Consider the following 13,317-nt stretch of genomic DNA (forward strand, 5'->3'; position numbering starts at 1 on the left):
AAGTGACGTAAGTATTCTTCGAGCAAGCAGTTGAACCGTTCTGTCTGTCCATCGGTTTGAGGGTGATAACTCGAGGAGATGTTCAAGGTTGTTCCCAAGAAAGCGAATAACTCAGTCCAGAATGTCCCAATAAATCTGCCATCCCTGTCACTGATGATGCTCGACGGAATGCCCCATAACTTTACAACGTGTTTGAAAAACAGTTGGGCTGTGAGTTCCGCCGAACATAATTTGGGAGTGGGGATGAACGTCGCATATTTTGAGAACCGGTCCACAATAACCAAGATGGCGTCATATTCCCCGACTTTTGGGAGGTGTGTTATGAAGTCCAGAGATACACTTTCCCAGGGTCGTGTTGGCACAGGTAGAGGTTCCAAGAGTCCAGAGACTTTGGCTTTCTCGACCTTATCCTGTTGGCAGATGAGGCACGTCTTGGTGTATTGCATGATGTCGTCTCGCATGTTTGGCCAGAAGTACCCCTTCTTTATTAGGGCGTATGTTCTTTGCCATCCCGGGTGTCCGGCCCATAAGGTGTCGTGACATTCTTGAATGAGCTTCTTCCTCAGTTCTCCCGTTCTTGGGACGTACAATCTGTTTCCTTTGGTTATCAGGAGGTCCCCCTCAACCCAAAACTGCCGTGTCTTTCCAGCCTTAGCTAGTTCGACAACGGCTTTGGCCGATGGGTCTTTGTGTAAATGTTCCTTGATGATGTCGCGCATCGATCCGTCGATCTTACTTGAATGAATATGGGCTAACATGCACAGGGCCGCATGTTCGCCCTTCCGACTCAGCGCGTCGGCTGCTTGATTACTCTTTCCCGCTTTGTGTTCGAACTTGAAGTCGAATTCAGCCAACGACTCCTGCCACCGGGCTTGTTTTGCTGTTAATTTTGGTTGATCAAAGAAGTGGCAAGTGGCGCTGTTATCCGTCTTCACTACGAACTGCGATCCTAAGAGATACTGTCTCCAGACTCGAAGGCAATGGACTACAGCCAGCATTTCTTTCTCGGAGACAGTGTATCTTCGTTCGGCATCGTTGAGCTTTCGACTTTCGTAAGCGATGGGGTGGCCTTCTTGAATAAGGACCCCACCGAGAGCAAAGTCGGAAGCATCGGTTTCCACTTCAAATGGCTTTGTGACGTCAACCAACCCGAGGACAGGACCCCTCGTCATGGTTGTTTTCAGATTTTCAAAGGCCATTTGACAATCATTCGACCACGACCAAGGGTGGTCTTTCTTCAACAGCTCTGTCAATGGGGCGGCTCGTCGTGAAAACCCTTCGACGAACCGCCTATAGTAGTTGGCTAGTCCTAAGAAGGACCTCAACTCAGATACGGAAGTAGGAACCTTCCATTCTTGGATAGCTTTTATCTTGTCGCTATCCATACTGATTTGTCCACATCTGACGACATGTCCAAGGAAGTGGATGCATGTTTGTGCGAATGCACATTTCTCCTTCTTCACATACAGCTGGTTCTGCCGGAGCTTGTCAAACACTAACTTCAAGTGCACTTTGTGTTCCTCGAGGGTTGTGCTGTAAACAACAATGTCGTCGAGGTATACTATGACGAACTGATCCAGGTATTCGTAGAAAACCTGGTTCATCAACGTGCAGAACGTAGCTGGGGCGTTTGTCAAGCCAAAGGGCATTACTAGGAATTCGAAGGCCCCATATCTTGTTACGCACGTCGTCTTGGGTTCGTCCCCTTCGGCAATACGTACTTGATAATATCCCGATCGTAAGTCCAATTTCGTGAAGTACTTGGCCCCGTGAAGTTGGTCGAACAAATCAGATATTATCGGCAGAGGATATTTGTTGCGTACTGTCACCTTGTTTAAGGCTCTATAGTCTATGCACAGGCGCAACGTCCCATCCTTCTTCTTCTGGAATAGTACGGGGGCTCCATAAGGGGCCTTTGCCGGGCGAATGAATCCCGCCTTTAGCAACTCGTCCAGTTGTTTCCTCAACTCGGCTAGCTCGGGTGGAGCCATCCGGTATGCATTCTTTGCGGGCGGCTTAACCCCGGGGAGGAGTTCGATTTCGTGGTCAATGCCTCGACGAGGTGGTAGTGTTTGTGGTAGACTCTCTGGCATTATGTCGGTGTAGCTGTCTAATACATCCTTGATTTCCTCTGGGACAGTCTCTTCGGTGGTTGCCTCTTCTATCAGTGGTATGGCCATGAAGGTAGGTTCCTCTCGTGCGAGTCCCCTTTTCAGCTGTATGGCCGAGATCATCCGAAGATTACCTGGTTGCTTGATGCTTGCAGGTATTACTGTGGGGTTACGGTCGGTGATCACCAAGCATTTTGCCAATGGCATTGGGATGACTTTGTGTTCTAGGAGGAACTCCATCCCAAGTACCACATCGAAGTCGTCCATGCGAACCACGACAAGGTCTAGCTCTCCAGTCCAATCCCCTATTTTGAAGGGGACTCCTTTGGAAACTCCCACAATAGGCAAGGCCTCGGAGTTGACAGCTTTCATTTTCCCCGGGTCTTTTCCTATGGTGAGTCCCAATCTTCTGGCTTCTTGATCAGCAATGAAGTTGTGGGTTGCTCCAGAGTCTATCAGAGTGCTCTTGCTCAGTCGAGAGTTTATGGTGGCATCTACGAACATAAGCCCTTTCTCTATTATCTCCTTCGGTTCGACTTTCCGTTGGAGGGCTGACAAGAATTTGAGTGCGCCCATTCGGGGGTTGTCGTGATCTTCTTTCTTGTCTAGCAAAGTCTCGACCCTTGCCTCATTGCTCTCTTGAATGGACACTTGGAGTGCAGTGAGAGAGGCCCGATGAGGACAGTAGGATACCTTGTGGGGGCCTTTACATAGCATGCATTGCAAAGGCGTCGTCGGGTGGTTCTTTTGGTGGTAAGGCCCTCGAGATGTCCCCGCTTGATTGTTCTGAGGAGGTCTATCCGTCCATCCATTCGATCTGTTGGGGCTTCCATTTCGATGGCCTGGTGGTCGGTATGGTTTGCCCCCATTGTTTGGGGCTGGTGTCGCTCTTCTTTGGGATCCTGCTTCGTTCCCACAGTCCACGAGTCTCTCGGCGCAGGCCATTGCGGCAGCTAGGGTTTGGACCCTGTTCTCATGTATCTTTGTTTTGGCCCACGGTTGTAGACCATTTATAAAGAAGAACACCTTGTCCTTCTCTGCTGTACCCCTGATATCCAGCATCAGGGTTGAGAATTGTCTGACGTAGTCCCGTATGTTTCCAGTGTGTTTCAGGGCTACTATTTTCTCCATTGCTATGTGTCCTGCGTTTTCGGGGAGGAATTGTTCCCTCAACTCTCTCTTGAGGTCCTCCCATGAGTCAATGGTGCACAATCCATCCTCGATGTCTTGCACCTTCGTACGCCACCACAGTTTGGCGTCGTCTACGAGATACATCGCAGCTACAGTCACCTTCTTGTCGTCGGTACAAGCCGTTGTGGCTTTGAAGTACTGTTCGACGTCGAAGATGAAGTTCTCCAACTCTTTGGCGTCCCGATTCCCTTTGAAGGCTCTAGGGTCTGGGAACCTTAGTTTGTTGGATCCTGTACTAGTTTGTCCAGCCGTGACACCTTCCACGGCTTTCATGGTAACTTCAATTCGAGTGCTCATGGCGGACATCCTTTCTTGGAGGTCGTCGACTGTTGATCTGAATTCATCAGCCAATCCATTGAACAAACTCATCATTGTGTTTTGTAGTACGTCGAACTCTTCGCCACGTCCCTCTTTGTGTGCGACAGAGCTATCCGGACTATCAGACGGTTTTGGGCTGCTCGTAGGAGCAACTCTTTCTTCGAGCGAGGTCACTCGAAACAACAGTTCTGCGATTGGCAACCCGTCTAGGCGGTTGCCCATTGCGTCGACTTGGACGACTTTCTCACTCAGTTCGGTCACCCGTGTTTCCAGGAAACGGAGGGTGTCAGGGACTTCTTTGAGGAACAGCATTTCCTCCTCTATTAGCGTAAGCCGATCGGCTTGTGCTTTGGGTGTCGACTTTGTCGTCGACATGATTTCGGTCTGTATGACGTTACGGAGCTAACAAAGCTCTGATACCACTTGACACAATCGCACTTTCGAAGGCAGCGGACTAGCGATTGTGCGGCACTCACTTTCCAGCGACAAGTGAGTTAAGCCAATTTGTTCTTGCGTCGCCTACGGCCAAGCGACGTACGGTCGAGCCTCTAGCCTCGGTTTTAAAAGAAGGTTTTAGAAAACGAGGAGAGAGAGAGATTTTTGAAAGAGAGATTTTAGAAAGAGACGTTATATAAGCAAGCAAGAGAAAGATAACAACGGCTTAGCATATATAACCTTGGGTAGGGAGAAGTTGACGACTAGTCATATCCCCCTATAGTACATTCTGGGCCATTTTAGTTCTGGCAGGCCTAGACATGATTTTCTTGAGGTGTCATACGCTCAAGAATTACAAAGGGAAAAACACTAGAATGAAAAGATATGACAAGGGTTTGGCTTGTCATGGGCATGCGGCCATGGGCAACAGGCCCTGGACAGGCATGACCGTGACACTCTGCATGCGTCATAATGCTATGTTACTTCAAAGTTGGGCTAAGCAGTGCCCCTACCAAGTTGTTGATAATTAGGAACTCGTTTCTTCGAGCTTTACTCCGATCAGCTAGATAGGATGGCATGATGAGGCTACTTAAGTTACTACTGCATGTAGAAACATGTCAAGGTCGATGCTGTAAATTTGTAACAAGTCCCGAGAGCATTCTAAGGACTATATAGATAGTTAGCTCAAGATGAGTGTCCTTAGTATGTGTAGAAACAACCTCAAGTTTTTTGAACAAGATTACGTTGTCGTAAATCCGTCTGAAATGGACAAGAAACCACACTGCTAAACTTAGTAGTTGGTCAGCACATGAGGTTGCTCCCCTAGATTTAGTGTGAAATTATGTCACCGTGTTAAGGGTCAACATCATGATGTTCATATGAGACGATATCATACTGTCCAAATAGATATAACGAGGTCACACCTCAACCCACAATATTAAGTCTAAAGATTAGAAAAATTAGTTCACCCAAAAATGAGACACGTCATCTAGTAGACCCATAGGGCTAGACCTAGGTGAACAATTCCAAACCACGATTAGCTATGTGATGAGTAAGAGAAACTACTCAAAATTTCATGGCCTTTCCAGAAACTCAAATAGAGCCCAAACTTCCTAGAGCCATGAAAAAAAAACAAGTGATAACTTATTATGATTTGAATACGATGAGAACTTACAAGTAAACTGCTAACTAAATATTTTTTATACTCACTACATTCAATATTTCATTTTCAGGTGTTCACTGGTTGCTAGTCGAAGTGAGGGAGAGTTCGAGAGCTTCGTAGTCATATAGGGGATCGTCTTAGAGCATCAATTCGTCTATAAATTTTAATCTTTTGTGTGTGTAACAACCCAGGCCCACCTCTAGCCGATATTGTCCTCTTTGAGCTTTTCCTTTTGGGCTTTCCCTCAAGGCTTTAAAACGCCTCTGAAGGTTTCCACACCCTTATAAACGGTGGTTTGTTCTCCTCCACAACCAATGTAGGACACATAGTGTGTGGTTAAAAATTGTATCCCTATCTCTAGATCTTCCATGTATGTCTTAGTCATTGTTAGCCTTTTTATCCTTATCCTAAGGGTCACATGAATTTCTAACAATGTTTTTTTTACCTCCTTAAAAGACAAAAAGCTAACTTCCAAACACTGTCGGAAATATTTCTCTAATGAAATGTGTATATATATATAAAATAAAATCCAAGTAAAAATGGTCAAAATTGGGTACTCAAAATATGAGTTGGACTAAGTCAAAACAAGCTACGTTGTATTATCCACTATAAATATTTAAAAAAAAATAAAATCATCCCTTTTAATTGGTTAAATATTATTCAATTATACGTAAATAAATGTTTATTGAATTATTAAAATATTTTTTTTAAAAAAAATAAAACATTATATATTGATTTACATATAATTGGGACCCACATTAATGGCTGCGTCCTGACTTGTCAAGCCGACAAAAACAAGAATGGAACAATAATTTAGATTACCAAATTGACCTTCGCCTGTCAGAACGACTTGTCGACGACCTGTCGTACTAATACTGTTGTCGTAAACCGCATTCCAAAACAATGTGCCTCTTTCCTTTTTAGTTTTTTTTTTTCTTTACTAAATTTGTAATAAACCATTCTATTTTTAGAATTTAAATTTTAAAAATTCACTATTTATTAAAATTTTAATTAAACAATAGAAAAATATCATCAAAATTTCATCTAAATTAAAAATATATTCATTATTTTAAATAAATTATATTGCTTTTTTTTTTTTTTTATTCATTTAGGTCTTAAGAATATTAAATAATGTGAGAATATATAATATATATTTCTTTTTTCAAAGTTGAAAACTTTTTTATTTTATTATCTTAAAAAAAGAGTCTTTTTTAAATATTAACAATTGGGTTGAAACCTTCTTGTTGATTTCGTTCCAATTTTAATTTTTTAAATGATATATTAATCAATGATTAATTCATTCTAGAAAAACAAAATATAGAATTATTAATAAATTTAATTTCCATATTAATTGTTTCAATTTGCAAATATATTAATAAATTTCATACTTGTCACTATTCTATATATTATATATATATAATTTCAAAACAAAACAAAATAAAAATAAATATAAAAATGTTGTATTAAGGATATTTAATACTAAATTATAGTGACAAGTTATTTCTATTTATTACTTTATAAATAGAGAATTTTCACAGGTGGATTAAGCAAACATTCTCATGATAAAACTAATGATTTGTTTTACTGTTTGAGATTCATTTTTATTACCGTTATTGTTAATTATTCGGAAACACGTGTTACGTGACATGCCAATAATTTGCATATTTGAAATGGAATAAAAAAAATTAAAAAAAAAAAAAAAGAAAAAAACTCAAACCCACCATCATTGAACAGACTTTTCTTCTCAATACATAATTAATTATTATTTTAATATGAGACACCAAAGCCATACGTCCATTTTTGCTTTACCTAACTGTCACCTAATCCAATTAAAATTACCCATACATTAAAATAAAAATTAAATTTGAAAAATGAACGTGACCAATTCCAATATTTGAATTCAAACCCTTTTTTCTTATACTTCTATTTTTTAATATTTACTTTTCTTCCCCCTTAAAACTCTCTTTTCAATGGATAACGGTTCATTTAAGGGCCGAAGTTTTAGAGAGACTTACCTAAAAATAAAAAAAATAAAAAAGTCGGGACAGGATTATATTCCACATTCTATCTCTCTTCCTAATTTTGTCTCGCTCACATACATACATACTCTTTAAACAAAGTCGGGAACAAGATTCTATTCCTCATTCTATTTATGTTTTCAATTATGTCCCGCTCACATACATACATACTCTCTAAATAAGGTGGGGGACAAGATTATATTTCCCATTCTATCTCTCATCCCAATTTTGTCCCTTTTACATGCATACATTCATTCATACTCTCTGAACTGAGTCGGGGACAAAATTATATATTTTTTTTATCTCTGCTCCTAATTTTGTCCCCCTCATGTACATACATACTCTCTAAACAAAGTCGGAACATGATTATATTCCCCATTCCATCTTTGTTCTCAATTCTGTCCTGCTCACATACATACATACATACTCTCTAAACAAAGTCGAGAACAAGCTTATATTCCCCATTCTATCTCTGCTTCCAATTCTGTCCCACATACATACATACATATATACGTTCGTACACGCATACATACATACATACATACATACATACACACACACACACATACATACATACATACATACATACGCACAAATACATACATACATGTAAATTTTGGAGGGAGAATGAAAAATGTGTGACATCTAGTNTTTTTTTTTTTTTTTCAAATTTCTCTCTCTCTCTCTCTCTCTCTCTCCGAAGCTTCCATGGCAGCACGCCATTGTTCAATTCTTTGAAATGCTCTCATTTCTCCTTTCTATAAATACATCTCCACTTCCTGTTAATCGTCCCACTTTCACCCTCCCTTTTCTTCCTTCCCTCAACTGCAAAACACCGCCTACTCCATGAAGTTCGGCAAGGAATTCACCGCCCAAATGGTGCCCGAATGGCACGAGGCTTACATGGATTACGGTTTCCTCAAAACCCTTCTCAAAGAGATTCAACGATTCAAGCTCAGAAATGGCCCTCCTCACACCCCTCGCCCTTCCGGCTTGAAGCGCAAGCTCACTCTCTACAGAGCCTTCAGCGGCCTCACTCAATCTTACATTCATCCTTCCACTCCTTCTTCCCATTCCGATATCGAGAGCCAGGCCATTCTCGTCAACTCTGCGCACGAGAATGGCTCCCACAGTTACAAGACTACTTTCCTCATGGCCGCCGATGAAGGAGGGGAGTACGAACTCGTCTACTTCAGGAGGCTGGATGATGAGCTTAATAAAGTGAATAAGTTCTATAAATCCAAGGTGGAGGAGGTTATGAAGGAAGCGGAGATGTTGAATAAGCAGATGGATGCTCTGATTGCCTTCAGAGTTAAGGTTGAGAATCCTCAGGGTTTGGTTTTCGATATGTCTGAGAAGACTGTGGAGATCACTCGTCTTGCTTCCGGGATTGCGGCTTCTTCCGCTGCTTTATCCGCTTCCACGCCTAAAGGAGCCAAATCTGGAAGTGAGTTTTTCATTTCATTTCGTTGATTTCTGAATGCTATTTTGTTCATTTCATTTCATTGATTTCTGAATGGTATCTGATCTTCAATTTCTCATGGATTTGGTGAAGTAAAAACTGTTTGAATTTATTTTGTTCATGTTTACGTTTGTTGATGATCTGCTCTGCTCTTCAATTTTTCATGGATTTGATGAAGCAAAAACTATTTGAATGTATTCTGTTCATGTTTACGTTTGTTGATGATCTGCTCTGCTCTTCAATTTTTCATGGATTTGATGAAGTAGAAACTGTTTGAATGTATTCTGCTCATGCTTACGTTTGTTGATGATCTGATCTGATCTTCAATTCTTCATGGATTTGATGAAGTAAAAACTGTTCGAATGTATTTTTGATGAGCAGAGAGACCTCACATGGCCATGGAGATAATAGAAGAAGGTGGGGCTGGTGAGCTTGGTCAATCTGATGAATCCAATGAAGATGGGAATGAAATCGACACGAAATCGAGAAACAAAAAGGTTGTAGAAGATAATTCAAGCAAAGCCAAGGGTGTCAGACCCCCTCCATTGGATGTTCTTGATCGTGTCAAAATCAATAATCCCATTGAAACACCTCGTTCAACCATCAAGGGCTTCCTTAAGTTCCCTCAAAACTCCGACCTACGTTTCAGCAGAGACAATCTCAAGAAAGTTGAAGAACAGCTCAAGCAGGCCTTCTCTGTGTTTTACCAGAAACTTAGGCTTCTGAAGAGCTTCAGGTAAAACCTCTTATCTTCTTCTTTGATCCGTTCTTTAAATTCTCTAATTCCTAATCGTTTCTCATTCATGCAATTTACTCAGCTTCTTGAATACACTCGCCTTCTCCAAGATCATGAAGAAATACGACAAGGTAGTTCACTGAACATTTCATCACAAATGCTTCCTTCCTTGCTTCCTTATTTCTTATGTATTTGTTATTTGATTGCAGATTACATCAAGAGACGCATCAAAAGCATACATGAAAATGGTGGATAGTTCTTACCTTGGAAGTTCAGATGATGTGAGATATATAGCTTTTCTGGCATTTTAAATTCAACTATTCCTTTCAAGTTCTCTGATATACTAAATGCCATTACAGGTTGCCAAGTTAATGGAGAGAGTTGAGAACACATTCATCAAACATTTCTGCAATGCAAACCGCAGCAAAGCGATGAATATTTTAAGACCCAAAGCCAAGAGAGAGAGACATAGAACAACATTTTCCATGGGTAACTCAAACTGCTCTGATTTTCAATCATGATTTGTTGTTGTACCACTTAAGCTTATGTTTAGGTTGAACTCAAATGATTTGCAGGTTTTCTAGCTGGCTGTTCTGCAGCTCTTGTTTTAGCCCTCATCTTAATTATCCGTGCTCGCCATATCATGGATAGCAGAGGAAGCACAAAGTACATGGAAACCATGTTTCCCCTTTACAGGTAACTACAAATCTACACTCATATTGCAATCTGTTTATACATTCTCAATCTTAACTGAGTAATGAACTTTATTCTGTTCTATTGGTTGATATGTGAACTCTGATATGTTATGCAGCTTGTTTGGATTTGTTGTTCTGCATTTGGTTATATACGCAGCCAACATTTACTATTGGAGACAATATCGAGTGAATTATTCCTTCATATTTGGTTTCAAGGAAGGAAATGAGTTGGGGTATCGTCAAGTTCTCCTTATTGCTTTTGCTCTAGCTGTTCTTGGTCTAGGCTCAGTCCTCTCAAACCTTGACATGGAAATGGACCCAAGAACAAAAGATTTCAAAGCATTTACAGAACTTCTGCCTCTGTTTGCGGTTATTGTAAGATTTTCACCTTAACCTTCTCAAGTGCTCGTAATTTTGCATATGCCATAATGCTAATTAAACTCCCTTTGTTTCCTTCTGCAGCTTGTAACTGCAATACTTATCTGCCCGCTTAACATCATATATCGCTCGAGTCGTTTCTTCTTCCTCACTTGTCTGTTTCACTGCATTTGTGCTCCGCTCTACAAGGTAAATTACGACGTACATAATGTATATATAAGCTCGGAGATACTGAAGTTGGTGTTGTAATTTTGAAGTAAAACAAATGTGTTGTTTCAGGTGGTGCTCCCAGACTTCTTCTTAGCTGATCAGTTAACAAGCCAGGTCCAAGCACTCAGAAGTTTGGAATTTTACATTTGCTATTATGGGTGGGGAGATTACAGAATTAGAGTAAACACTTGCAAGGCCAGCGCTGTATTTCAAACCTTCAGTTTCATTGTTGCCGTTATTCCATACTGGGCGCGCCTTCAACAGGTACTCCAATCTTGCCATAAGAAGATCTTAGCATTGTAGAAAAAACACAAGCAACTCTCACAGGCTATCTGAACGTAGTCGTTTGGAGGTTAATATCATTTATTCTTTTGTAATTTTGCAGTGTCTTCGTCGGCTGTATGAAGAGAAGGATAAAATGCACGCCCTGAATGGATTGAAATACTCGTTTGCTATAGCTGCTGTTTGCTTCAGGACAGCATACAGTCTGAATAAAAGCTTGTATGTTTGGTATGTACTAGCTTGGATATTTTCAGTGATAGCAGCCGTGTCGGGCACGTACTGGGACCTCGTCATTGACTGGGGGCTTCTGCAACGCCATTCGAAGAACCGCTGGTTGAGAGACAAACTCCTGGTCCCTCAAAAGAGCATATACTTCATTGCTATGGTGAGTGACATAATCAACCAGAAAACAATTGTGTTGTTTTTGGCCATTTCTAAAGGAAATGACAACATTGCAGGCTTTGAACGTAGTGCTGAGACTTGCTTGGATGCAAACTGTGTTGAACTTCCAAGTCTCATTCTTGCACAGAGAAGGGTTGATTACGATCGTGGCTAGCTTAGAGATCATTCGTCGAGGGATATGGAACTTCTTCAGGTATTTGAACTTTGATTGCATATCATGTCTTTGTTAAAGGGTAATGTATGTATATAAATATGTTTTGATTATGATACAGGATTGAAAACGAGCATTTGAACAATGTTGGAAAATACAGAGCGTTCAAATCAGTGCCTTTGCCTTTCAACTACGATGAAGATGACAAAGATGACTGAGTGCTGATTCAGAATGTTTGAAATGTGTTATTTATTTGTTGTATAATATGTATAGCAATTTTGCAAAAACTTGCAGTGTTCAATCTGTTAGATGAGAAATGCAAAGAAAGAATTGTTTTATGCGTAGTTTTGAGTATATGGTTGTAGCAGGTGGAGAGTGAGTGAAGATTTTGGGTGTGGGGAACCTGAAATTCCACAAATTGGCAGCCAACCAAAAGTTGATTGTCGCAATTTATTAGTTCCCGCCAATAGCTATATCATGAATACAGGTGACGTAATTTATATCTTTATCACAAGACGAGGTCAAAATTTAGATAATGACGTCGCACTGTAAGCTAATGAACTTGACTTAATAGAATAAGTTACTAACTTATGGAGTAACTTTAAGAAATTTTGTAGTAGACTCGGTAGAATAAATTACTAATTTATAGAGTAGCTATAGAAGAATTGGTAGTAGTTACTATGGAGTAACTATAGAAGAATTGGTAGTATTACTAAACTGTGGACGAAGTTTTGTGCTTCAATTAGGAAATTTTTTAATTATGGAAGATCGTTAGTAGTTCTTAACTTGATGAGAAAGTTTAGAGAGCTAGCTAGTGATTTATCCAATATAAATACTTCTGAGATGTATGCTCTTTACGCAACAACAAAAGAGAATTGAAAAACTAAGTGCTTAAGGTTTCTTTTTTCCAAAAGATCTCTCATTCAAGTTGTTTCTTTGCTTCTTTTACTTGTTTCGACATATTTCGATCGTGGGTCTTATTCAACATTTGGTATAAGAGCTAGGATGTTGAAATAAATGTCGTCTCCATACAAAGTCACTGGAGGAGAAGTGACAATGACAAAGAGCGAAAAGGAGGGAAGTGTAACGCTCTAGGACCTGTTACTCATGAAGAGTAACTACGCAGCATGGTCGATCAAGATGCATGTCAACTTACAAGCACAAGGCGTGTGGGATGCCATCGAGCATGGTGACGTTAAGGAGCGTAAGGATAGGATGACTCTTACCGCCCTCTACCAAGCAGTCTCGGAGGATGTCCTTCTCATGTTGGCAAAGAAGGTCTCGGCAAAGGCAGCGTGGGAGACGCTGCAAACAATGCATGTGGGTGTGGAATGTGTCAAGAAAGCAAAGGTGCAGACCTTGAAGAGTGAGTTCGAGGCTATCCGCATGAAGGATGGTGAGTTAATAGATGACTTTGCCATGAACTTGACGACAATTGTCAGCGGCATCCGTTCATTAGGCGACATGATGGAGGAGATCTCCGTATTCAAGAAGTTCCTTCGAGCTATTCTCCCAAGATTCATACAGATTGTTACCTCCATCTAATAGTTTGGCAACTTCAAGAACATGTCAGTTGAGGAGGTCGTTGGTTGTCTTAAGTTTAACGAGGAGAGACTTTGTGGCTATGAAGACAAAGAGGAGGAGAAATACCTCTTACTCACATGAGGCGTGGCTCGCACTGACGAAAAAGAATGATGCGTCTGACTTTTCTTTTTCAATTACGAGGGGACGTGGCAACCATAACAAAGAAAACAGAGCTCGTGGAC

General features: G+C 40.7%; 1 protein-coding gene across 1 annotated transcript; it reads left to right on the forward strand.

Annotated features, from left to right (window-relative positions):
- Positions 1-7,918: 7,918 nt before the first annotated feature.
- Positions 7,919-11,889, forward strand: LOC111798136 (phosphate transporter PHO1 homolog 3-like). Its single transcript, XM_023681113.1, has 12 exons — positions 7,919-8,682; positions 9,079-9,433; positions 9,516-9,564; positions 9,643-9,714; positions 9,793-9,922; positions 10,009-10,129; positions 10,245-10,503; positions 10,591-10,695; positions 10,786-10,980; positions 11,102-11,383; positions 11,457-11,593; positions 11,673-11,889. The coding sequence occupies exons 1-12, from the start codon at positions 8,082-8,084 to the stop codon at positions 11,767-11,769; spliced, it is 2,403 nt and encodes an 800-aa protein (XP_023536881.1). The 5' UTR covers positions 7,919-8,081; the 3' UTR covers positions 11,770-11,889.
- The last annotated feature ends 1,428 nt before the right edge of the window (positions 11,890-13,317 follow it).

This window comes from Cucurbita pepo, chromosome LG07 (genome assembly GCF_002806865.2).
Source record: "Cucurbita pepo subsp. pepo cultivar mu-cu-16 chromosome LG07, ASM280686v2, whole genome shotgun sequence".
Classification (NCBI taxonomy): domain Eukaryota; kingdom Viridiplantae; phylum Streptophyta; class Magnoliopsida; order Cucurbitales; family Cucurbitaceae; genus Cucurbita; species Cucurbita pepo.

What these genes read in the sequence shown, in the direction of transcription:
- LOC111798136 (XM_023681113.1), top strand. Translation starts at nt 8,082, where the DNA reads ATGAAGTTCGGCAAGGAATTCACCGCCCAAATGGTGCCCGAATGGCAC. An exon ending in TAAAGGAGCCAAATCTGGAA is followed by an intron (nt 8,683 to 9,078) that starts GTGAGTTTTTCA and finishes TTTGATGAGCAG; the next exon opens with AGAGACCTCACATGGCCATG. An exon ending in ACCTTGGAAGTTCAGATGAT is followed by an intron (nt 9,715 to 9,792) that starts GTGAGATATATA and finishes ATGCCATTACAG; the next exon opens with GTTGCCAAGTTAATGGAGAG.